The sequence below is a fragment of the Phoca vitulina genome, unplaced genomic scaffold (genome assembly GCF_004348235.1).
Source record: "Phoca vitulina isolate PV1807 unplaced genomic scaffold, GSC_HSeal_1.0 scaffold92, whole genome shotgun sequence".
NCBI lineage: Eukaryota > Metazoa > Chordata > Mammalia > Carnivora > Phocidae > Phoca > Phoca vitulina.
In genome coordinates this window covers 96104-122665 of record NW_022589795.1, presented here as the reverse complement: position 1 = coordinate 122665, position 26562 = coordinate 96104, and the positions used below count along the sequence as shown (strand labels likewise).

The following is a 26562-nucleotide window of genomic DNA, read 5'->3' as shown; positions in this document are numbered from 1 at the left end:
GGGTGGGAGAATGGGTTAGCCTGGTGATGGGTATTAAAGAGGGCATATTCTGCATGGAGCACTGGGTGTTATGCACAAACAATGAATCATGGGACACTATATCAAAAACTAATGATGTAATGTATGGTGATTAACATAACAATAAAAAATTAAAAAAAGAAACAAATGTCTTTTTTTTTTTTTTAAAGATTTTATTTATTTATTCATGAGAGACAGAGAGAGAGAGAGAGGCAGAGGGAGAAGCAGGCTCCCAAGGAGCAGAGAGCCCGATGTGGGACTCGATCCCAGGACCCTGGGATCATGACCTGAGCCAAAGGCAGACGCTTAACCATCTGAGCCACCCAGGCGCCCGAAACAAATGTCTTTCAATAGAGAATTGGTTAATTAGAGTATCAATACAATACACCACTATGAAGAACTTTTTAATGTACTGATATGGAATGAGCTCTGAGATACCTCATTAAGAGAAAAAAGAGTTAAAACCAGTGTGTATATTATGCTACTATTACACCTGCTATCATATGTAATGAACAAAAATATATCTATACATGTATGTTCTTCTTGTATATAAATAATAGCGAATGTTTATCAAATGACGCGGCCAATACACTGTTCTAAGTGCTTTATATAACTCATTTAATCTTGAGAACAGCCTATGAGGTTAGCACTATTATTATCATAATTACCATTTTATACACGAGAAAATTCAGGTTCAGAGGGGTGAAGTGAGACTGGGAGCAGAGGGGAGGGTGGATGAGAGGCGAGAAAACAGACTGGTGGACACAGAAAGAGGAGAGACTTTGCAAAGCACACCTTTCGGTGCCTTTCTCATGTGAATGCATCACCTATCATTACAAAGAATGAGGGGTGCCTGGGGCCTCAGTCAAGTGTCTGACTCTTGTTTAGCTCAGGTCATGATCTCAGGGTCGTGAGATGGAGCCCCGTGTTGGGCTCCATGCTCAGCGGGGTGGAAGTCTGCTTGAGATTCTCTCTACCTCTCCCTCTGCCCCTCCCCCGCACTCTCTCTTTCTTTCTCTCTAAAATAAATAAATAAATCTTAAGAAAAAAAAGGATGAAAAGGATGTGTCTGTCATGGATATCACTGTATTATACTTACCCAGAGGTATCCATCTGTGGATGTGGAGTGATGGAAGCAACAAGGGACCAGGAAACAGAACATCTGGACTGTGAATCTACTCTATCATTAATGTGTCCTCTCTGGGCCTTGGTATCAACTTCTGCAGAAAAAAAGGGCTTGGGGGTGATGGTCATGGTGGCATTAAATTATATCAGTGTTTCCTAATCTATTTGAGAATTTGAGTCATCATCTGGGAAACTTTAAAATACATAGTTTCTCAAGCTCCCATGAACACATATTCTGATTTAACAGGACTGGGGTACAGGTTGGGGGGGTTCTGCATTTTTCAAAAGCCCCTGCCTTAGACAATTCTGATGAAAAATCAGGGTTAGAGACCCTGGACCACATGGTCTCTTTCTCCCATTTCTATCTTTTTAAAAAAATTTTTTTATTGTTATGTTAATCACCATACATTACATCATTAATTTTTGATGTAGTGTTCCATGATTCATTGTTTGTGCATAACACCCAGTGCTCCATGCAGAACGTGCCCTCTTTAATACCCATCACCTGGCTAACCCATCTTCCCACCCCCCCTCCCCTCTAGAACCCTCAGTTTGTTTTTCAGAGTCCATCGTCTCTCATGGTTCGTCTCCCCCTCTGATTTCCCCCCTTCATTCTTCCCCTCCTGCTATCTTCTTTTTTTTTTTCTTACCATATATTGCATTATTTGTTTCAGAGGTACAGATCTGTGATTCAACAGTCTTGCACAATTCACAGCGCTCACCACAGCACATACCCTCCCCAGTGTCTATCATCCAGCCACCCCACACCTCCCCCCCCCCCCCCCACTCCAGCAACCCTCAGTTTGTTTCCTGAGATTAAGAATTCCTCATATCAGTGAGGTCATATGATACATGTCTTTCTCTGATTATTTCGCTCAGCATAACACCCTCCAGTTCCATCCACGTCATTGCAAATGGCAAGATCTCATTCCTTTTGATGGCTGCATAATATTCCATTGTATATATATACCACCTCTTCTTTATCCATTCATCTGTCGATGGACATCTTGGCTCTTTCCACAGTTTGGCTATTGTGGACATTGCTGCTATAAACATCGGGGTGCATGTACCCCTTCGGATCCCTACATTTGTATCTTTGGGGTAAATACCCTGTAGTGCAATTGCTGGATCATATGGTAGCTCTATCTTCAACTTTTTGAGGAACCTCCATACTGTTTTCCAGAGTGGCTGCACCAGCTTGCATTCCCACCAACAGTGTAGGAGGGTTCCCCTTTCTCCGCATCCCCGCCAACATCTGTCGTTTCCTGACTTGTTAATTTTAGCCATTCTGACTGGTGTGAGGTGGTATCTCATTGTGGTTTTGATTTGGATTTCCCTGATGCCGAGTGATGTTGAGCACTTTTTCATGTGTCTGTTGGCCATTTGGATGTCTTCTTTGGAAAAATGTCTGTTCATGTCTTCTGCCCATTTCTTGATTGGATTCTTTGTTCTTTGGGTGTTGAGTTTGATAAGTTCTTTATAGATTTTGGATACTAGGCCTTTATCTGATATGTCATTTGCAAATATCTTCTCCCATTCTGTCAGTTGTCTTTTGGTTTTGTTGACTGTTTCTTTTGCTGTGCAAAAGCTTTTTATCCTGATGAATCTTTCTCCCATTTCTAAATTTCCACATCCCATGAAGTACTGAGCATCCTATCGGATCCAAGCAACCCATCATCTGCCCCCACCCTTCCCAGTCTATCCAGCCCATCTTAGAGGCTGCCTTACCTCCAGGCCCATCTAAAAAGAAAATACAAATTAAGACAGAAGGGCTGTGTCTCCTGATTCGGATCTCCACTCCCACTGCCACCTTCCATCCCCACCTCCCAGTCCAGCCCCTTCTCCGGGTACTGCCTTCCAAAAGCCAAGCCCTAGTCTCCAGGGTTGCCATTACCATTCCAAGAGTATGACAAGGTACCAAACCCAACACGGGGATAGGAATTTTGACCCGTCTCAGAATTTACACATGGACCTGAATCCTCTGTGGATTCTTGCCTCTTTCCAAAAGCACTTTTTTCCCCTGGGATGGTACTCTGGGTGTCTCCTATCCTAATCCCTCATTCTGCCAGATGGTCTATAAAGTTGGAGCTCTTAAAAAAAAAGTGCACAACATTCCCATTTTCATGTGATGTTTTGAATATTCAGTTATCTTTCTTCCTTCCTTTCTCTCCTCTTCCCCTCCTTCCCCACCACCCCCCACCATCTCCTTCCATCAGAGAAAGGGTTCCGAACACTGCTGTTCCCGCCCACTTAGGAGTGTGAGTGTTCAGTTCACCAGGAGGTCCAGGGAGAACGTGGCTCCCACCTCTTGCAGTTTTATGATGAGTCTCTTTCCTTTTCACAAGGCAGTTATTAATCATGACTGATGCTCACTGACCAAGCCCAAACAATCGTGCGGCACACTCCACATACCACACACAGTCACAAATGATTTGCCTTGCTCACGTGGGCTGGCATGAGGATGCCATTGCCACCTGGGAGGAGCCGCAGGAGGCACGGGACATCCAGCTTTTACCATTCTGATTTTCCAGGATGAGCATTCGTGATGAAAGGGGTGGGCTGCCCACTTGCCGCCAGAGGAGATGTGCAAGGGCAGCGCCCATTCCAGAGCCAGAGCCCATGGCTCTCTCCAACCTGGGCTAATGATGGCTGGCCCGTGTTTGGCCATGATGACAGGTCTTTTCCAAGATGTATTTTTACCCTCTGGACAAACAGCAGTTGGGCCGAGTGGGGCTTTTTTATGAGTTGAGGTACTCAGAGCTGGAAAATAAACAGGCAGCTAATGAAACGTTCTTATGGAAACTGGCATAAATAATAGCAAAGGAAACATCCTGTCCCCTGTGCCAACACCCTCCGCGGAGGGGCTATAAAAGCTGTTGGCCACAGGCCACCGTCAGACGTGGGGGAACTCCGGCCGTGCTGCTCACCTGCCACCTGACCCGCCGGGACCATGGGGTGCTGCCCAGGGGACTGCTTCAGCTGCTGCCCTCAAGACCAAGACTGCTGTGAAGTGTGCTGCTGCCAGCCCGCCTGCTGCGGCTGCTGCGGCCCCTGCTGCGGCTCCTGCTGCGGCTCCTGCTGCGGCTGCGGGGGCTCCGGCTGCGGGGGCTCCGGCTGCGGAGGCTGCTGCGGCTCCAGCTGCTGCGGCTCGGGCTGCTGCGGCTCCGGCTGCGGGAGCGGCTGCTGCGGCTCCAGCTGCTGCGGCTCGTCGGGGTGCTGCGGCCCCGTCTGCTGCCAGCCTACGCCTGTTTGCGAGACCAAGTGAAGCCCTCTGCCCCCTCCGCGGAGGTGGCCCAAGCAAAGCGTCCACCTGCTGCAGGTGGAGAGACTCCTTGTCTCCAGGACCTTCCTGGCTCCCAAGACAGCGTCCTGCCTCCGTGTTATTTGTAGGCGAGGGCTTGTTCTCCAACACCTGCCCTGGGGTTTCAAGGCCCTGAGAATAAGAGCCAGATGCTGGTGAGAAATGGAAACTGGGTCCCGTCCAGAGCGATCCCTGAAGCTCACAGGGTGAATCCCCATGGCTTTATTTTCATGGACTTAAACGTCTTGTCACTGTGAGGCATCCTCTTAACTCAAGGTGGCTTTGGGACTGACCCTCCTCCTCAGCTTTCTGCTGCTTTTGAGGGCAAAAATTTCTCTTTGTTAACTTCTTAATAAATTCGAGCTTGCTGGCATAACCAAATTAGTTCTCCTGCCTCTTCCTTAGCTCCCTCTTGGCACTGGGCTGGGAAAATTTACTCTGGCGTCCACAACTGGGTTTTTGAAATGTGGTTTGTGGACCAGAATCCCCTTGCATCAGAAACGTCTGGGGGCTAGTTAAAATGGAGATTCTGGAGCCCTTCCTGACACAGGCAGAGTTAGAATCCACAGGGGTGTGGCCTGGCAATCTGTGTTTTGAATGAGAACCCCAGATGTAGACTAAAGCTTCCGTGTGCTGCATGAGATTCACTTGGGGAGGTTTTAAAAATACGGATTCGTAGGCTTCACCATTAGAGATCCTATCCATTAGCTCCAGGGTGGCAGCCTTGGGACCTGCATTTTTAAAATGCAGTAAATAGTAAATGCTGAGGCTGGCCAAGGTTTAATCTTGAGCATGGGGCATGGTTTCCTTCAGCAATATAGCTCCCCTAGAATGTTTCTGCAGGAGGGCTCCAGGTTTGGTCAGAACTTTCTGGCAAAGTCGGGAAGAGGCTTTGGTAAAACAAGCTTGATTTGGAATGGAAGAGATTCGTGTGGCAGAACTTTGTGAACACAGTGCCTGTGGATGTTCTGGGAATTCCAGTTCTTTCTTCTAGCCAAATGCTTTGGCAAAGTCTCCGTCTTCTGGGTCAGGTTTTCTTGTCCTGAAACCAGTTGTATTTCTTCTGCTTGAGTCCCAGGGATGAGAGGGGTGAGTGTCCATCTGCTAGGTGGGGCCTCAGCCAGGTGTGTGTGAGTCCGGCTGGAAGGCTAAAATTCAGAAGATAGTTGATTCAACTTTTTGCTGAACATGATCTTAAGCTACATGTGGAATACAATTTATTTTGCTCTTGCCTTGGGAGAACAATAGTTATTTTTTATTCCTGCAAAGCAATGTTTCATTCAACAAACAAGCAAAAATATATTTTTTGATTATAAACATGGCAATGATCTCTAAAAATATGAAAAAATACAGAAAAAAATGAAGAAGGAATAACAGCCACCTGGATTCTCAACTTCAACTTCAGCATTTATTACTGACATAGATGTTTCCAGACTCCTTTCTAAGCACATTTACAAATAAAACTAGGATTACACTATTTTTATGTTTTTGCCTTTAAAAAAATTGTTTTTTAAAATTTATTTTTATTTTTTATTTTTTTATTATTATGTTCAATTAGCCAGCATATAGTACATCATTAATTTTTGATGTAGTGTTCAATGATTCATTAGTTGTGTATAACACCCAGTGCTCATCACCACACGTACCCTCCTTAATACCCATCACCCGGTTACCCTATCCTCCCACCCCTCTCCCTTCTGTAACCCTCAGTGTGGTTCCCGGAGTTCAGAGTCACTCATGGTTTGTCTCCCTCTCTGATTTCTTCCCATTCAGTTTTCCCTCCCTTTCCCTGTGGTCCTCCATGCTATACCCCAAAGATACAGACATAGTGAAAAGAAGGGGTACATGCACCCCAATGTTCATAGCAGCAATGTCCACAATAGCCAAACTGTGGAAGGAGCTGAGATGCCCTTCAACAGACAAATGAATAAAGAAGATGTGGTTCATATATACAATGGAATATTACTCAGCCATCAGAAAAGATGAATACCCACTATTTGCATTGACATGGATGGAACTGGAGGGGATTATGCAAAGTGAAAATTTGTTTTTTATAAACCAACTTCATTAAGGTATACTTCATATATAATAAAGTACATACAATTGTAATGTACAGTTTGATAAGATTTGACAATTGTATATACTTAAGTAACCACCACAGCAATCAAGATACAGAACTTGCCATCATCCCTCAAATTCTCTAGTGCCCCATTTGCAGGCAATCCTCGCCACCCCTGATTCCAGCCTCAGGCAACCATCAGTCTTTATGTCAGTATAAATTTTGCCATTTCTAGAATCTCCTGTAAATGAAATCATGCAGTATGAACTCTTTTCCACTTAGAATAACATTATTTATATTCATCCTTTTTTCAGATATCAATAGTTCATTCCTTTTTGTTAAATAATATTACATTGTATGAATAAAGTACATGAAAAAATATTCATCTACTGATGGGAATTTGGGTTGTCTCCAGTTTTTGGCTATTATGAAGAAAGTTGCTATGAACATTTATGTATAAATTTTTGTGTGGACATATGTTTTCATTTATTTTGGATAAATACCTAGGTATTGGATTGCTGGATAAATAGTATGGGAATGTTTAACTTTATAAAAAACTACCCAACTGTTTTGCAACTGTTTTGCCATACCATTTTGTATTCCCACCAACAATGTCTGAAAGTTCCAGTTGCTTTGTGTCCTTGCTAACACTTGATATTGTCAGTCTTTTTATTTTTAGCTTTCCTAGCAGCTGCACAGTGGTAGCTCATTGTGTTTTCATTTCTTGGTTTCATTTAAAAGCCCAGCACTATTAGTAGTGTCTTACTTGGGAGAGAATTCAAAATTTGAATCTGCCCTGGTTTAGTTTCAGACTCTACTATTTAGGTCATTTTTGCTCTTGTTGGAATTGGCCTCTTGAGAACTAGCTCTTTAATTCCCAGGACAAAACCACAGCCAGAGCATGCCAATGGGACAAAATTGCCAAGAGACCAACAGGTTTGTATCAAGTAGTTGTGATTCAGAGTAGCTGATTCTTGCTTTGCTCATGGTCATGGTCTCCTGATGGGTGAGAGCAGGGTAGTGATTTCTTTGAATTACTGACAAAGAGATGCCCTTCTTAGTTGTCCACAGAGGTCCTCATTCATTCATCAATAAATATTAATTGTGAACTGCCTATGTATCAAACATTGCTCTGGGTGCTGGATATATATCAGTGAATACACAAAAATCCTTGCCCTCATGGTGCTTATATAATGTTAAGGGAGATAAGAGCTATAAGAATAAAGTAGAGGGGTGCCTGGGTGGCTCAGTCATTAAGTGTCTGCTTTCAGCTCAGGTCATGATCCCAGGGTCCTGGGATCAAGCCCTTCATTGGGCTCCCTGCTCGGCGGGAAGCCTGCTTCTCCCTCTCCCACTCCCCCTGCTTGTGTTCTCTCTCTCGCTGTGTCTCTCTCTGTCAAATAAATAAACAAAATCTTTAAAAAAAAAAAAGAATAAAGTAGAAATAGGCTTGATTGTTAAAAGATCTGCTTATTCCACGTAGCAGGGAAGGATTCTTTGAGATGACATTCCAGCATAACAGATGATGCCATGTTTAATTTCTCAGCTGAGAGAGTTTATAAGGGACTTGTGGGAGGAAGGCCATCTCCATGTGAATTTCATTGCTGGCTTAGCTGCGGAAGAGAAAGTGCATGGAGAGGACCTGGGAAGGTGCGGATCAGGATTTTGGGGGCTCCTTCTCTGCTTTGCCCTCTGCAAAGTTGTCCAAAAGTCTTCTTTTCCAACTGTCTGAGAGCTACACCTCAAGGATGACACTTCTTTTTCCTAATCTTCCACTTTCAACCACTAGCCCTATTGATTCTGCCTCTTTACAACCTCTCATATTGCTCCAGGCCCAAGGCACTGCCCAGTTCAGATTGTCACTATGAAGATTTTGAGTAATTGCCCCAGACTCCTAATGGTCTCCCTGGCTCCAGACTTGCCCTCCTTCTCCTATACCTTCACCACAGCCAGAGAGGTCTTTCCAAAAGGCAAACATGGTCAAGTTACTCCCCTGTTTAAAGTACTCAGGTGTCAGTGTAAAATCTAACTACTTATCATGGTCCACAAGGCCTTTTCATGATTGAGTACCCTTCTAGTCCCATTGTTGTTCCTTCCTGTCCCCTTGTACCTTTCATCCTGGATATGGAACCATTTACTGCTCCTCAAATGTATCATGCTTTTGAGAAGGCTTCCTTGATTTCCTAAAAACCATGTTGGTGTTTCTCCTGGGTGCCTCCATAGGACCCCGGGCATCCATCTGTCATAGCACTTGTACGTATACTGTACCATAATTGCTTATGGATGTATCTGTTTCTCTCCTAAACTTGGACTCCTTGAGACAGGAATTGCAGCTAATTCTTTTTGTATCCCTTACACAGAACCCAGTGATGGCTGAATTGAATGGATGAATGAAAGAGAAATTGAGGGAATGCATAAATTAATGAAGAGAGAGATGATGAATGGATGGTACAATGGTTCAGCTTTTCTAAAGGAGAGCTTGCATTTGCATTGATGTTGAAAGCACATAGTGGAGGCAGGCCTTTACGGAGCAAGGATGTCAGGCCTTGGTGTTTAGAAACCTAGGGTACATTTCTCATCTCATGTCTGTCTCAAATAGTAGCATTGACATGCTTTGAGAAAGCATTTGTGTTCTTTGCTTTTGTTCACAATGTCTTTGCAAAAGATCTCTTGTCTTCCCTCTTTATCCTTTGGGTCTTGGAGGTGTCTTTCTTTTAAGAGCTATTAAAATCACCCAAATCAAGAGGGATTCTTGAGGTCCACTGAATGCTTGAGGTGTGGGTGGGTGGAAGGAACACAGGGAGGAGAAGCAGAGAGGCTAGGTCAAGTGCTTTCTAGGGACAGGTAGAGCCAGTGGTCTGGGGCGGGCCTGTTCATTGAACAGGATGGAGGACAACACAGTGGGCTGAGCCTATGACATGTGGGTTTGACAAAGTCTCTTAAGAAAGGTCACACTAGACAGAATGGTGAGAAGGAAGGAGGGCAGCCCTAGATTAGGGGGCAAGCTAGGTGGGATCTTTAGCAAGCGACTTAAACTTTCTGATTCCAACCTTTTCTTTCTTCTTCTTTACCTATAATGGGGAGAGATGAATTCCTATCTCAGGGGATTGTTGATGGTTTTAAATAAGACCATTGCTGTAAAGTGCAGTCATTTAAAATCCAGCCCAGATAGCCCCTCTCCCACAGAGCTCACCACTGCTCCCCTCTACTAATCCCTATATGTCTATTGTTGACTTTACCATAGCATTGCAATGAGTTTATTTGAATGTATGCCCACCAGAGAGTGAGATCTGTGGGAATGGGTGAGTGGGTCCTATTCATGTAGGCACACCTGTGTCCCCCAGAGGACCTGGTACAGAGGACTAGAAGATGGATAAATTATAAGTTCTTTTCTTCTTCCCCTGCTCATGACGCTCAGAAACACAGATCATTCAGTTTGAAGGCAATGATGCTTATTCCAAGATGACCTGTTGCTCCAAGGATTCCAAATTTAGCAAGTCAATAAACAAACAGCTTCTTTATGGGTAGATAAACAACTTCCAGATCAACAAAGCTTGGCATAATAAGATGTTCCTCTGAAAACTGGCTCAAACAGCAATGAGGAAAAGATGCAGGGGCTCCAAACAGCACATGTCGATGAGGGGGTATAAAAGTGAGGGCCCCAGAGAGCTGCCCCAGTCAGGCAGCACCCCTCTCAGCACTCACAAGGGAGCAGAGGCACCTCCACCATGTCTGGAAACTGCTGTTCTCGGAAATGTCCGTCTGTGCCAGGCATCTCTCTCTGCTCCACTGAGGTGAGCTGTGGAGGGCCTGTCTGCTTGCCTAGTTCCTGCCAGAGCCAGACATGGCAGCTGGTGACTTGCGAAGGTGCGTGTAGATCATCTAGCTGTGGCCCACAGTGCTGTCAGCCCTCCTGTTCTGTGAGCAGCTGTGCCCAACCTGTGGGCTGTGAAGCGACCATCTGTGAGCCCTCCTGTTCTGTGAGCAGCTGTGCCCAACCTGTGGGCTGTGAAGCGACCATCTGTGAGCCCTCCTGTTCTGTGAGCAGCTGCGCCCAACCTGTGTGCTGTGAGGCCCCTTCCTGCCAGCCAGTTCTCTGTGTACCCACTCCCTGCCAGTTCATCATGTGCAAACCCAGCTGCTGCCAGCCAGTCATCTGTGAGCCCAGCTGCTGTTCAGCTGTCTGCACTGTGCCTAGTTCCTGCCAACCAGCGGTCTGTGAGCCTGCTTGCTGTCAGCCGGTCTGCCCCACACCTAGCTGCTGTCCATCTGTCTGCTCTGTGGCTAATAGCTGCCAGGCTGTCTGCTCTGACCCCAGTCCTTGTGAGCCATCTTGCTCAGAGCCCAGCAACTGCCAGTCAGCTCCCTATGTGGCTCTGCTCTGTGAGCCTGTCTGTCTTCGCCCTGTCTGCTGTGTTCCAAGCCCTTGTGAGCCACCTTGTGTCTCCAGCACTTGTCAAGAGCCCTCTTGTTGCATGTCCAGCATCTGCCAACCCATCTGCTCTGAGCCCAGTCCCTGTTCAGCAAGTATCTATGTGCCCAGTCCACGGCAACCTACCTGCTACATAGTCAAACGCTGCCGGTCCCTCTGCCGTGAGCCCGTTTCCTGCCCATCTACCTCCTGCCAACCACTCTGCTGCCGCCCGGGGTCTTCTGCATCTGCCATCTGCCAACCAACTTGCTCTCGGACTTTCTACATACCCAGCTCCTGCAAACAGCCTTGCACCCCTTCGGTTTCTTACCGCCCAATCTGTCGTCCAATCTGCTCTGGACCCATCACTTACAGGCAGCCGTATATGACATCCATCTCCTATCGCCCTGCCTGCTACCGCCCATGCTATTCCATCCTGCGCCGCCCGGCCTGTGTCACTTCGCTCTCTTACCGTCCCATCTGCTCCCGTCTGCCTTGTGCTGACTCCTGTAAACAGGATTGCAAAAAATCTACTTCTAGCCAACCGGATTGCACTGACTCAACATCCTGCAAGGCCAAGGTCTCAAATGCCAGTCCCTGTCAGCACAGTGAAGCCAAACCCACCAGCCCAACCACCCGTAAAGCCGCAGCCAGCCCGCCTACTGCCACCAAGCCTGCTGACCACTGATCTGGCCTCAGCCCACTGATTCCTGCAAAGAAAACCTCCAGCTAGAGAGAAACCTTAAGTACCCTCCCCAAAGCTCACAATGATTTACTTAGAATCTTTCTGCACCATCACTTGCCATCTTCTTACACTTCAAAGAACTCACCAGAAATGTCAGTCTCCTAATGGTCCAAATGAAGGTGCCCTGGGCACCTAGATGGGGATCATTCTGGGTTCCTGCCTGCTGCTGCCATCAAGCTGAAAAGAGCTACTTCACCACATCATCTTGAGTCCCTTTCCCAGCATTAAGTTTTTTCTGTCCTCATGCATGTGCTCCCTTTCTGGGTGTACTCATGTTCCTTGGGGACTTCTTCCATGAGAAAAAGACATTTAACTGTCCAATAAAGTGGCTAAGTTAAAGTGACATGCTGTTCTCATTGCTCTGTTAATGTCATATTCTCATCAGCTAACTTGGTTTGTCTTCAAGAGCAGCTTTATCCATTCATCTATCCAACAAGCTTTATTAGACAGCTGTTAGCCAGGAACTGTGTTAGGCTGTAGGAATGAGCAGACTAACGTCTCAGTCCTTGTTCTCAGGGAGCTCACTATCAGGATGGGGGTGGGGGAGACAGATAGGCAGAGAGACAGTTACTTCATTGCATTGTGCTAAGTACTGGGAGAGAGGCAAGCATAGGGCAGTTTGAACTCAGCAGGGCATGGGGAGAAATAAGGAAGAATTCTTGGGGAATGTGATACTGAAGATGAGTCTTTCAGCACAAATAAGAATTAACCCGTCCAAAACCAGAAAGGAAGCATTTTCCAGGCAGAGGAAACATACAAATGAATGGGGCTTGTGAGCACACCATTCATTAGTGAGGCTTGGGCAGAGGTGTGCTTGGAGGCAGGTGAGCTCTGAGGTCAGCTAAGTAGACAGTGACCTGCCCTATCAGGCCTTGTATGTTAGACAGAGACATTTTAGTTTGGTGCAGGGCTGACATGAAGGCATCGAGGGGCCATATGCAGGGCAGTGACATGAAGAGCACTGGGTTTTGGAATGTCCCTCTGGCCTTGGTGTGGAGAACTGAATGAAGGAGCATGGACTTGGACATAGGGAGACTGGGGAGCAAGCCAATGGTTTTGGGGTTCACAGTGGGATAAAAACAAGTGGGAGGTCCCACTTACAATAAGGAAGATAACCTGGATTTCTTGTGCTGTGAGCCCATTTCCTGCCCATCTACCTCCTGCCAACCTCTCTGCTGCCACCTAGGTTCTTCTGCATCTGCCATCTGCCAACCAACTTGCTCTCAGACTTTCTACACACCCAGCCCCTGCAAACAGCCTTGCACTTTATGTTCTCCTAGTCTCTGCAAGTCACACTCCTTGTGTAAACTCCATACATACTCCCTTGCAATCCTAAGGACAGAGTGTCTTCAAAGTAGTCACTTAGTGCATGGCATAAAGGGCTATCCCTAGTCCTCAAGGTGCAGCTTGGGCTATCCTAAGCACAAGAGGGGGTGGACCAGGGCTTCTCAACTTTAGTGTTATTGACATTTGAGCTGAATAATTCTTTGTTGTGAGGACCATCCTTCAAATTGTAGGATATTAAGCAGAATCCCTGGACTTTACCAACTAAATGCTAGGAGCATCCTGATTGCCTGATTGTGATGATCAACAATGTCTCCAGACAGTAGCAAACATCCCTGGGGATGAGGGGCAAAAATCGCCCCTGTTTGAGAACCACTGGGTTAGTGGCAGAGGGAGGAACTCAGAGGTGGAACTTAACCAGCACATTGGTGTCAGGGTTACTGTCTCATCAGGCCATTGAGATTTATCTCTATCTCCTTATAGAGTCAAGAGGAGTTGGCCAGGGTTTTAAATCTCTGTCCCAAGCACAGTCCCAGTGATTCATATAAATTATAGCAATTCTTTGAGGTAAGATTTCTTTCCCTCTATTTTATAAGATGAATATGAGTGACAAACAATCCAAGGGCCCATAAACAGAGACAAGAAAATTGTGGTATATTCACACAATAAATACTATGCTGCAGTGAAAACAACTGGACAGGGACACCTGGGTGTCTCAGTCAGTTAAGCATCTGACTTTGGCTCAGGTTATGATCCCAGGGTCCTGGGATCTAGTCCCACGTTGGGCTCCAGCAGGGAACCAGCTTCTCCCACTGCCTGCCGCTCCCCCTGCTTGTGCTCTCTCTTCCTCTGACAAATAAATAAATAAAATCTTAAACCCCCCCCCCCAAAACCCCACAACTGGACAATGGCCATATGCAAAACAGTGGTGAACCTGACCAGAGTAGAGCTGATAGAAAAAGCCTCAAGACCACATATATGTTTATAAAGCTCAAAAACAACACCTTCCACACATGCATACATGTATGTATGAGTATACATACATGTGCACATATGCACACACATACACACAAATATATACCTTATATATATGCACAAGGGAATGCTAAACACGGAATTTAGGATAGCCACAGGGAGTAAGAAACATACAAAAGTAACATACCATGTAAATACATGTAACATACAGAACACACGGTTCTGTCCAAAGTCTGTGTTTTTTTATGCATCATCATGTTTCTTGATGTGATCACAACAGCCCTTGGTGATACACCAGGTACCTTTAGTGCCTTGAACCGCAGCAAAATGAAAGACGTCCCTATTGAGACATTTTTTTCATCTTTATTGAGGTATAATTGACAAAATTGTAAGATATTTGAAGTGCAAACTGTGATGATTTGATATACATATGCCCCATAAGATTCCTCCCATCTAATTAATTAACACATCCATCACCTCATATTTTTGGGAGGGAGGAGTGTGAGAACATTTAAGTTCTCTTAGCAAGTTTCAGTTATGCAATACAGTATTATTAACTAGAGTGACTATGTTATATATTAGATCCTCAGACCATACTCATCTTATAGCTGAGAGTTTGTACCCTTTACCAACAACTTGAGAAGTTTCTTTAGGAGGAAGAAAGGCAAGAACAGAATCGGAGAAAAATGGATGTAAAAATTGATTGTTTTAAAACAATAAAAGTGGTATGTATGAGTATAGGACATTGACACCTTTTTCAGGTTGAAGTTGACATGGTTTCTCAAATATATTCATGTTCCCATTATGACTGACCTATTTGGTAAGAACAAAAGTATTTCTTCTGAAAGATGAGAGCTCTGGGATGTAGACAGGAATAAAACAGAGTGCAGTGATCCTTGCAGTTTGCAAGGTGCCAAAATGATTAGTGATGAGTTGGATGGCAAAAGGAGTGATTGGTGCTATAACACAAAAAGCAAAGGTAGAATAAAGGTATTTTAATGACAAGGCTGAGGATTTCCCAGGCATCATTCTGATCAGAAAAATTTCTCTTCCTTTTAAAATGAGGGTGAGGAGGAGGGTGCCAAGGAGAAGGTATTCTTTAGCTGGTACTTTGAAAAGTACCTTCCAGAATTTCCAGCATTTTCAGTAATTGTGAGGCAGCTAATAAAAATAAAAATAACCTGAGCAATAGCAATGTGGTTAATAGATAAACTCTTAGTACTTTGAATACTTGGGTAATGACCTGACACGTCCCACAGAGTGAGTTAGCAGCAGAGCCAGAAAATGACACTAGCCCCGTTGGGATCCCAAGGCCATGATCTTTCTATTCTGTTGTGAATCTCTGGTGTAAACCATGGACCAGTGTGGGATGCTGAAGTGGTCTGATGATACAGAGCCAGGATGAGCCCAGAGAAAGAGGGGAAGAATTAGGACAACCAACGCCTCCTAAGTCCCTCTTTGAAGAGGGTGATTTAACACTAAAATTACTTTGCAGTGATGTCCTTATATCACTTTTGGATGTAGTTTTATATTTATAGAATTTATATGTTGTGAACTCCGTAATATGATTTAATTCTTGGCAAAATATCTTGCAGTTATTAAAATTTCCAAATTAAAAGATTGTGTTTGGGTGTATGGATAAGTAGAGGTAAGTACTCATACCAGTTTAATCCAGTCACTGGAGTGGATGAATGGTCCCCAGCATGGGGCCTGGGCCACCTGCCCATGAGTCAGTGCACTGCTATACAAATGTCAGTCTTCAATCACTATATTACAGTCTTTCTCTTCCACTCCAAAGTCAGGAGGTCTAACAGATAATTAAGATCAGAGGTTTTGGGGTCAGCCCAAACTAGGTTTGGATCTTATTTCAAACTTTTATTACTTGCATAATTTTGGGAATTCAGGATTTAAACCCTCTGAGTTAGTTTTGCTGTAGTAGTGAGTATTACACCTACTACCTAGGGTCATCGCAAGATTCAATGAAAAATACAGTCAAGGACTTGGTGTATAGTAAGTATGCTATAAATGGAATGGAAGCCATTCCTACTACTACTACTGCTATTATTAGTGGTACTAATAAAACTGAGTTTCAGGAAAACCAAATGGGAAGGTTCTAGAAAGAAGTGGAGACATTGAAGTGCCTTTGGGATGCACTGCCTGATTTTCTGTTTGCCATCTCAGACATCACCCTCTTTCAACTAGGTCAAGGCTTCATTTCCTGATTGTCTAAATGGTGCAGAACGGCATTCCTCGAGGAAGAGCAGGTTGCTTTGGCTGGGATGAGGCCTCCTGATGAGAGGTTAGTTCAGGGAAAGCCCTGCTTCAGGGAGGCTGGAGAACAACCTGTAAAAGAGACAGGTCATCCCAGAGCAGGAACAGCATCAAGGAATCCAAACTCTGCAAAGAAAACTCTCAACTCAACAGACAAGTTTTTAAAGTGGGGACAATATCTATCCAGGCTCCTGAAGCCTGCTAATCAGATGTTTGTAGGCAAATGAGTAGAAACAATAACAAGGAAAGATGCTCTAAGTTGTACCAACACCCCTAGTGAAGGACTATAAAAGCCCCCATATAGTAGATGTCTTTCACACTCAGGTATACTGAGTTTGCAACTTCCTAGCAAGGTTAACAGCAGTGCCGTGGGGGACAGCTGTTGTCCCAGAACCATCATGGCCATTCCAGCTGTGCCCACTTTCATGTGTTCAAATGGTGGTGGCTTCCGAAATGGTATCTGTTTGCCTAGTTCCTGCCGGAGCAGAACATGGCAATTGGTCACATGCCAAGAAAACCGTCAGCCATCCAACAGTGCCCCAACTGGCTGTGAACCTGCTTCTTGCCAACCTACCTGCCTTCCAGCAACTTCTTGCGTTGGTTTTGTCTGCCAACCCATTTGCTCCTGCACAGCATGCTATGAATCTGGCACTGGTCAGTCTGCTTGTCTGGTTAGCTCATGCCAACCCTCCTGCTCGGAATCTACCAGTTGTCAGGCAAACTGCTGTGAATCCAGCCTCGACCAGCAAAGCTCCTGCCAAGAACCTGTCTTTGTGTCCGGATCATGTCAGGCAGCTGGTGGCCAATCGATCTGCTGTGACACTAGGTCCTGCCAGCCATCCTGCTCTGAGGTAACTTCCTGTATTGAAAATTCCTGCCCACCAACCATCTGTGCAGCTAGTCCATGCCAGCCAACTTGCCGCCAACCAGGTTCATGTCAGCCCATTAATGGTGAAGATCAGCTCTGCAAATCAACTTATTACCAACCCATCTGCTACATTTTCAAGACTTGCCAATTGGTTCCCTGCCAGCCATCAACTTCTGTGTTCAGTTCTTGCAATCCTACATGCTGTGTGTCCTCCCCTTGCCAGCCACTTCACTGCCAACCAGCACCTTCCATATCCCTCATCTGCCAGCCAGTGGCTAACTGCCAGCTCCCATGTTTTGTAAAGAACCCTTGCAAACGAGTTTCCTGTGGCACAGTGCTTTCTGGCCAACCAACTTGTGATGGATCCACTTCCTGCAACCAAGGTGGCCGCGAATCCCCTTCCTGCCAACCAGCTTGCTGTGTGACAGGTTTAGGCAAATCATCCAGCAGTGGCTGCAATTGCTTTCAACCAACTGCCCCAAGTCTCTGCAAGACCAGCACCTGCTCGCCAACTTCCTGACACCCAGTCACGAGTCCAACTTCTGTAAGGAAACACTTCACTGATGCAGCACCCTTCACACCTCCTCTGAGGTCTGCCACTATCTGCAAGTGCATTGCCACCCTGTGGGGACCTCTTCTGGCTGAGTGCAAATGCTATCTGTGTGGTAACTTCATTCTGAGTCCAGCCCTACGTTCTCTCCAGGTGCTGATGAGGGGATTTGTCCAGCCACTAAGAGATCTTTCTTCATCAAGGAGAACCTTTCTGCAAGCATGGTCCACACTACGCCTTGCATTTCCTCATGTTGTCAATTAATTTCACCTCAGCAAAGCCTTCTCTCCAGTTTTTCTTTCTTTTGATGTTGCCCAGTCTTTAAAAAGACTCCTTTGATGCCAACTGCTAATAAAAATGTGAGTGGTTAAGCATAATGAACAAAACTCTCAGAATGCTTTCATTCCTTTCAATACACCCCTACATAGATTTCCTTCAGATCACATTTGAACATGATGACCTTGGGCCCTCTAAGTTAGTGGGTCCGCCTTGGTCTGCAAGGGTGGCTGGTGTCCGCAATTATAGATGCTCAAATTGGAAGGGAGAAATGAGAAACAACCCCTTGGCTTCCAATCTTTATATCACCAAAAGCTCTTTTGAGTTGAGTGGGCTTCATTTCCCCACAGTGAACGGACTTGGGAAGCCAAAGACAGAAATGGTCTAGGGAAGCCTCAGACTAAAATAAACTAAGGTTTTTGGCCATTGAGAATAGCTAAGGTTGATTAACTTAACATTGTTGTGTTTTTTTTTCTTTTTAAAGATATATTTATTCCAGAGAGAGAGAGAGAAAGAGCTAGCAGGCAGGGGCAGAGGGAGAGGGAGTCCTAAGCAGACTCTGCGCTGAGTGCAGAGCCAGATCCCACAACCCTGAGATCACAATCTGAGCCGAAACCACGAGTTGGGACACCCAACTGACTGCACCACCTAGGCACCCCTTAACACTAGTTTTAATGATCAGTTCACTTAATGGACCATTTAAATAAAATGTAAAATTATAAATTTTTGTCTGTTGTTTGCTTATGTTTTTGACATTTTAAGAGGCAGTTTTAAAAATAACTAATCTAAGGAAACATCTCACTGAATGTTCCTACTATGTAATTATCAAATCTAAACATTTAGGAGATGGTTGGACTGGTTTTCTTTTGGGGAAAGATTAGAGGGAGGTTTGCAGAATGTATTTGTAGCAATTATGCAGAATCCTTCCTCAAGGGGATCTGGCTTCCCCTTTAATCAAAGGCTCTGGGTCTGTGAAATGATTTAGGTCTGAAACTCAGAACATTCTTATATGGGTCCATAAGGGGACACATTTGAGGCTGCTCATGTTTCTGTGATAATATAGATTTTAAAGGAAATCTGTGTCCATCACTAGGAGAGTGGGTAGACAGCAAGAGGTGATTCTTTCCATGAGGTATTGTTTTGGTCTGGTTCTCCAGAGAGAACCAATAGGATATATATAAAGAGATGTAATCAAAGGAATTTTCTTGTGTGATTTTGGAGGCTGATATGTCCAAATCTGTAGTGTGGGCCAGCAGGTTAGATATCAAGGAGAGCTGACAGTGAAGATGAAGTCTAAAGGCTGTTTGCTAGAGAATACACCTTAAAGAAAATAAAATAGTTGCCTATAGGAAGATAATGGGGCATAAGGAGAATAGGAATTAAATTAGTTGGTATATAAGTACATAAAGAAAAATATAGGACATAGATCTTGCAAGGACAAGAAGTGGTAATGTGCCATAAGGAATATAATTAACTCAATTATTTGCAACTGAAGTCCGAAAAGAAAATTAAAAACAGGAAGAAGAGAGGGACCTTGATATTGCAAAAGAATTACCATAGATGGAATGTCTTCTAGAAATGACATTTTGATGGATACCCCATTTAAATTCTCTCTCCACATCTTCCATGGAGATTTCAGTCATGCCTGAGGAAGAATGAGGCTCTGGAAAGTGTGATGCCTCTTACCTCAGTCCTGGACAGAACTGTCAACACTTTCTTACTTTATAAATTTAAGGAATTATATCTCCTCAAATAATTTGTTTACTAATACCAAAATTCTTGACATAGCTGGAATTTCAAATTTCATTTTGCAATAGTAAAAACCCATCTCTATGTATGTTAATTTTTTTTTTTTTTACATTACCAATTGTGGATTTCTCTGTTGTACTGGGTACCTGCCAACATGCAAACTGAACATTTTAAACATGGCAAGTGTAAAAGGTGTACTGGGAAACCATGTACCTCTTCCATACTTGGCAACAGTTTAAATAACAGAGCATTTATTGGCTCCTTTCAGGTTTGCTAGGACTTGTCCATAAAACATCTGAACCTCCTATTATAAACAATGTTCTGCCAAGCCTGAACATGCTTACAAATAAATCTTTATTTACACTTAGGTCCCAAATGGGGGAGCAAAATACAGGGAAGTTTTGAGAAAAATATTACAAACACCCACCACTCAGAATGGGCATTTTCTTATATCTACTTTGGATCTTTAAAAAACATAATTGAAGTAAAACATTATTGATAAAGTTGAAGTCCCTTTTGTACACGTCTCCAGCTCTGAAACATTTACCTTCTTCGCTTCTCAGATACAACCCTCCCCGGTACTATTTATATAAACACATAAACAATGACTAATATTTACAAAGCATTTAATATTAGCAGTAGGGTTTGGAAATTTAAGAATTTACATATACAATGTAAAATTACCCAATTTTCTTTTTTCCTTCGCTATTGCTTTTAAGAATGACATTTTTAAAACCAAGAATTAAGATTTATATCAATAATTAATATAATTTATTATTAAGAATTAAGAATAAATGTGTTTTATTGCATTTTGATACACGATCTGTTTCATTATAGTAGTTATTGCTGCATAACAAGTGACCCCAAAAGTTAGTGGCCTAGAACAACAAACATTTATTATCTCACTGTTTCTGTGGTTTAGAAATCTAGGTGTGGCTTAGCTAGGTATGTCTAGTTCAGGTTCTTTTATGAGGTAGTTGTTGAGGTGTTGGCTGGGGCTTCAGTCATTTCATGACTTGGTTAGGGAAGGATTCACTTCCAAGCTCACTCACGTGGCTTTGGCAGGCTATAGGTTCTCACCAGCCGTTGGCCAGATATATCATTTCCTTGCCACATGGGCTTCTCCATACATTAGCTGATAGTCCTCATGGCCTAGCAGCTGGATTCTCCCAGAGCAAGGGTTCCAAGAGGGAGAGAATGCGCACCTGATATGAAAGTCACAGTTCCTTTACAGCCTAATCTTGGAAATGACATCCCACCACATTCATTGTACTCTCTTCACTAGAGGCAAGTCAGTAAATCCAGCCCACACTCAAGTGAAAGGCATTGCACAAAGACATGAATACTAGGAGGTGGGATAATTGGTAGTCATCTTAAAGGCTGCCTACTACACTCTGCTTTTTAGCCCCCAGTGATCCACATAATAAATATACTTACTCACTACTACAGTCCTCCCACCTCTCATTTTATTACACCATAAGCTCAAAGTCCAGAATCTCATCACTGAAATTAGGCCCAAGTGTGGATGAATCTCCTTGGGTGTGACCCCTTAAGTATAGTTCCAAAGTACACTCCTTCTAGATCTATAGACTTGTGAAACAAAAGAGAGAAATTATCCAAAAGGAAGGATAATGGCAGTAAATCTGATGGTGTGAACTTCAAAGCAACTAAAGTTTTTGAAGAAGGAAAAGGAAGAATGATATTGTTAGTGGCAAAGCCACTGTGAGAAGTAGGTTTTCTACTCTGAAAAGTCCCTTGGTCAAAATTCAGGGCAATGACGCCTAAATGATCATGGACTTCATCAAATCTTAATAGCTTAAGTAATCTTGCCAATCAGTTGGCCAAATTATCCATTTATTTATACAATCATTCTGTGACATCCCTATTAACTTTTATTTGAGTCTATGTTTGACCATCTTCAGAGAATGGGATGCTCCACTTCCCAAGGAAACACTGCTTCTCTGGGCAGCTCCAGGAGTGAGTTTTCACTTATTTTTGCCTAAATTAATATTCATAGTTCCCATGATTGTTCTTGTTCCTTGATTCCATAATGCCAACAGAAGCTATGTCTTCTGCAGATAGATATTTCCATATTCAGACACACTGGGGCATTCCTTTCTCCCAAATATCTTTTCTCTGAGATAATTATAACCAGATACCGCCATTATTTTCTTCTTCTTCTTTTTTTTTAAAGATTTTATTTATTTGCAAGAGAGAGAGAGCACAAGCAGGGAGAGCAGCAGGCAGAGGGAGAGGGAGAAGCAAGCTCGCCACTGAGCAGGGAGCCCGACGTGGGGCTCGATCCCAGGACCCTGAGATCATGACCTGAGCCAAAGGCAGACGCTTTACCGACTGAGCCACCCAGGCGCCCCATAGATACCTCCATTCTTTATGATGTGATTTGAATTCCAGTTCCATCCCCAGGATAGTTGCTCTCCTCAAGACACTTTTAAATTATTCAATATTCCTTTAAAAAGGGCATGATCAGAACCTAAGTCAAGATCTAGTTATTTTCTAACCAGCCCAGTATATGGAGAAATCATCTTACTCTTTTGAGTATAGTTCATTTTCCCCTTGGATAATGTCTGCCTGATGATGTAATTAAATACTAAGTTAGCTATCTCAGCCCCCACTAGGAAATTTTCTGGGATTTGAGTGACTAAGTGAGGTGAGGGTGCATCTGTCCTCCTGTAGGGGCCACTTCTGTCACTCCTCAAGTGGTTTCTTGGTCCCTTTATTGATATCCCCTGCTCCTGCCTTGGCATGCTGTTGCTAAGATCATATTCCTATCCCATTAATACTGATGTCCTTACTGCCATTGCAAGGAAGAGAGAGTTCTTCAGGTTCATCTTTAATACCAACTTCAGATATATGGCTCTTTAATTTAAGTCTGAGTTAACCATAGTGCTTCCTCCTTAGAAACCTCCACATGCTTTGAGTATCTGCAAAAAATACTACCCAGTGGATCTGCCCCAAGTGGTCTGCTTAACTGCCCCTCTAGTACATCTTTTATCCAGAATCTAAGCTTGAATTTGGGGTCAAGTGTTTATTATTATTGTATGAAGTGAGATGCTGTCATTGGAAATGAGCGTATCTTGGCATTTGCCATTCAGTCCATGCTTCTGCACTCTTCTCATAAGTTAAGAGTCCTTTTCAATTATCCTGTTGATATCCAGGTTCATGTTCTACTGAATTTCATTGACCAACTAATCTAGCAAAAAAAGAAAATTAAATTCTTTGACATGACTTGGTTTAAGTGGTCCTGTGTTCTCTCTTTCTCTAGGGGTTCACAAAGGATCTTTTTTTTTTTTTTTTTTTGAGGCAAGATCAAACTTACATATGTATGGTCTACAGAAATTTGAAAATAGAATGGCATTTGCTTGTCTCAACACATTTAGCATTACTTTTTCTTTAAGATTCCTCAAATATCAATGTGTGTTTTACTTCCAGTTTTTTGGTGCTCTGGGCCATTATGTGCATAGCATACAGTGACATGAATGTACCTAGAGAATCTAGGTGCTTGTAAAATCTAGTTGTCCTTATAAATGTTTAGTCATTTTTTCCAATTTGATTATTCCCCCTTGTCTGAAAAGACAGATACCAGGTAAGAGTCTTTCTAGGATAACCTCACATTCTTTGTGCTACACTGCAGAGGCAGGGCTCAGATCTTATTTCATTCCTGGGTCTCAACATGAACTAAGGAGAATAGACCCTTTTTATAAGCCCGGATTTTCCTTGTCAGATACGAACATGTTGACAGCTCATTAGTTGGGTGAGGGGTGCATATGAATGCATTATGTAAAAAAAAAAATAGCAGCATCATACTGAGGAGTTTACTTCATATCAAACTCCTTTTGGTAGTTGTAGTCTCTTTATTCAGATTGAAAGGAATTAAAATCTCTTGCTCTCTCTCTCTTATTGTTGCAGGGTTTCCCCCTTTGGTTCAGAAGGAAACATTACAATCTTCATTTTTCTTTTACGATAAAAATATCTCATGCTTGGGGGGAAAACAATGTATGAACAAAAAATGGAAAGCCCGGGTCCCTCAGTATCCCATCCCACCCAAATCCTGCTCCCTGGAACAAACTACTGATTTCTGATTATTTTGCCCTAATCTTGGATTTCTCTTTCCCTTTACAGAGGGTTGGTTGTTTTCCCAGTTTGAAAGATGGAAGAAAAATAAAAGAAGCATTTTTGTTGATCTCACCAGTTTGCCCACATGAAGGGGTTTGTCTTAAACAATAGTCCCATGACTTCAGGAAGTGGGTTTCCTCTGAAAATCTACTTTCTCAGAAACTTCTTGGCAATGCCCTGAATCTAGCTGGAGCTGGAGAAATATTTGATGATAGTGACTTTATGATAAATAGTCCAGAGTTTTTGCAAACAAAGTCAGAGTGTTGCTCTTTAGAGGGCCACTTACTTACACTCTAAGGCAGCCCTGGATGGGGTCTGTAATCTTAGCCCAATGTCTTAAAATGTGGCCTCTTATCTGAGTGGTGTGGGAATAGATGTGAAAGAATTTTATAAAATGTAATATGCCCTCTAAATGTAAGAGCTTATGAAGGACACACTACGTGTAATCTAGGTCACAAAAAGATATGCGAAATGAGCCAAGTTTTAGGTGATCAACTTGGAAATGCCTTACTTGCAAAGAAAACAATTCAAATGACCATAATGGGTAGAAAACAAATTATAAACACAACAAAGAAATGTGAAAGGAAGACATTTTAGAGGTGGAAAATTAACCAATTATTAGGATAGTCAGCAGGGATGGAGGATGGGGATGGAGAATTTTATGCATAAACAATTTCTAATGACACTTATTAGCTAAACCCAAGCTATCACTAGTAGCCATAAAGCCCAACTTCTTGGCAAGGGCAATAAAGACTAGGATGTGTTCTCTCTTTTTTTTTTTGAAGATTTATTTATTTATTTTAGAGGCAGGGAGGGGCAGAGGGAGAGGGAGAGAGAGTCTCCTCAAGCAGATTTCCTGCTGAGCGTGGAGCCTGATGTGGGACTCGATCTCATGACCCTGAGATCATGACATGAGCTGAATCAAGAGTTGGATACTTAACCAACTGAGCCACCCTGGCACCCCAAGGATGTGTTTTCTTAAATCAAATCCTGTTATTTCCCTCGTAACATATTTCATCAGAGGAATAAGCATAAGTAGCCCATTTTACAGTATTTCAAACCATCAGGAAAGGAGTCAACTCCACTAAACTGAACTACTAGTAAAGAGGGGGAAGAAAGAGCAAGTCACTCAATGCAAGAATGTCCAACAGTCATGGATGCACCAGGCGTACCTTTCTTGGGATAGATTTGTATAAATGAAGTTAATATTTACAGGTTTAAAGAGGAGGAGGAAGCAGCAATTCAGGCACTAAACAGGATGACTCAATAATTTGAAATACAGAAAACCCTATAAATGATATTACAAACAGCAACAACAACAACCAACAACAATAAATTCCCTACTGTATAATAGCTAATTGTGCAATAGCAGAGATATAGATTGTTCAAAGTCTTCAAGGACATTATAAGTTATTTTAAGGATCAGCAAGCTAAAACAGCTCTTATATTCAAATCCTGGTACATATATTTCAAATGCTGGGATGTTCACTTCATCCCCAGAGAGACTATTTCTTATTTCCATCAGCTCAGACTGTATGAAAATTATCTCTGATGCTTAAACCCATCTAGTCTCTTTATGTCTTAGATTCCCTATGATTTTTCAGATTTTCAAATATTACCAATAAGGGTTCGGGTTCTCACTTGGAAGGTGTCTCAGTATTTTGAGAGGTAATTTGTCTAAGGTTAAGAAACTAGAACTCATTTGGAGAAACTAAATTTTCTCCATACCGTTTACACCCATTTGGGGCCACCAATCCCTATTTGTAATTTTCTTTCTGCACAATACCATTCAAATGTGATCTTTTACATACATAATATTGAGAGGCCTTCCTTTCTTATGTCATAATTATAATTTTAAAAGTGGATTTTAAATGAAGTCTTATGTCTTCTTATAGTCGCCTATTTTTGTGGGGGAAAAATACTGTTTTTTTTTTTTTTTAGTCTCAGTTGTTCATTTTATACATTAAGTATATTTATGCTTTGCTATATTTCTCACCATTGGTCAATTACAGGGAAGTGCTTCAGAAGAACTGGGTTGACTTTGCTAAGAATCAACCTCATTTGTCCCTTTTCATCTCAATCTTTGTCCCAAGCAAGAATCTGAATGAAACTGAAGAGTTTAGTTTTCAGTAGGCCCTTATCTTGGATGAAGAATGCTTTTGTTTAGAAAGAGGGCCCGAAGGCTTTCTGGCCAGGGACAGGTTACAACCCTTGCAAACACAGAGGTAATAAAGGATGAGTGAAGCATGCATTCTTCCCTTACTGAGTTCTCACTATACAATTTAGGCTCTTTGGATTTATATTCTGGACATGGAGGAAGAGTCTGATAATAGACCTTTATGGTGTGTAAATCAAGGATCCTCAAAAGACAAGGCCTGGGAGAGCTAATGGTGCAGGACTTCTTTTCCTTTAGTGTCCATGGTTCTTGGTCAGTTCACTTCAAAGAATGAAGAGATAGATCAGATGAAGAGTGGTGGGCAGCAAAGTAAAGCGATAGTAAAGCAAAATTTATTGAGTGATAGTACAAAGCTTCCAAAGAGGGAGGGGACCCAAGAGGGTTGCCACTGGAATTTTTTAGTCTAGGGGTTTTTATGGGTTTGTTGGTGGGCTATTTTAATCTGGTTAACGTCCACATGCTCATCTACCTATCAGGTAGTTGTTCACATGGGAAAGGGTGGAGGGCTCCTTCCAGGGTGGTGTAAAATCCTTTTAAGGGTGGTTTCCTCTTGGAGAGGGAAGCCTTGTCCCTGCCTGTCTTTCTTCCCACTATCCTTCATTACTAACACCAGATTCTAC

The 26562-nt window shown here is 43.1% G+C and overlaps 3 protein-coding genes across 3 annotated transcripts; all 3 read left to right on the top strand.

The window, feature by feature from the left end:
* The first annotated feature begins 4093 nt into the window (after positions 1 to 4093).
* Positions 4094 to 4408, top strand: LOC116626916 (keratin-associated protein 17-1). Its single transcript, XM_032396497.1, has one exon. The coding sequence runs from the start codon at positions 4094 to 4096 to the stop codon at positions 4406 to 4408; it is 315 nt and encodes a 104-aa protein (XP_032252388.1).
* A 5823-nt stretch (positions 4409 to 10231) lies between these two features.
* Positions 10232 to 11602, top strand: LOC116626883 (keratin-associated protein 16-1). Its single transcript, XM_032396459.1, has one exon. It carries the CDS (start codon positions 10232 to 10234, stop codon positions 11600 to 11602), a length of 1371 nt encoding a protein of 456 aa, XP_032252350.1.
* A 4985-nt stretch (positions 11603 to 16587) lies between these two features.
* Positions 16588 to 17577, top strand: KRTAP29-1 (keratin associated like protein 29-1). The gene has a single exon (XM_032396458.1). It carries the CDS (start codon positions 16588 to 16590, stop codon positions 17575 to 17577), a length of 990 nt encoding a protein of 329 aa, XP_032252349.1.
* The last annotated feature ends 8985 nt before the right edge of the window (positions 17578 to 26562 follow it).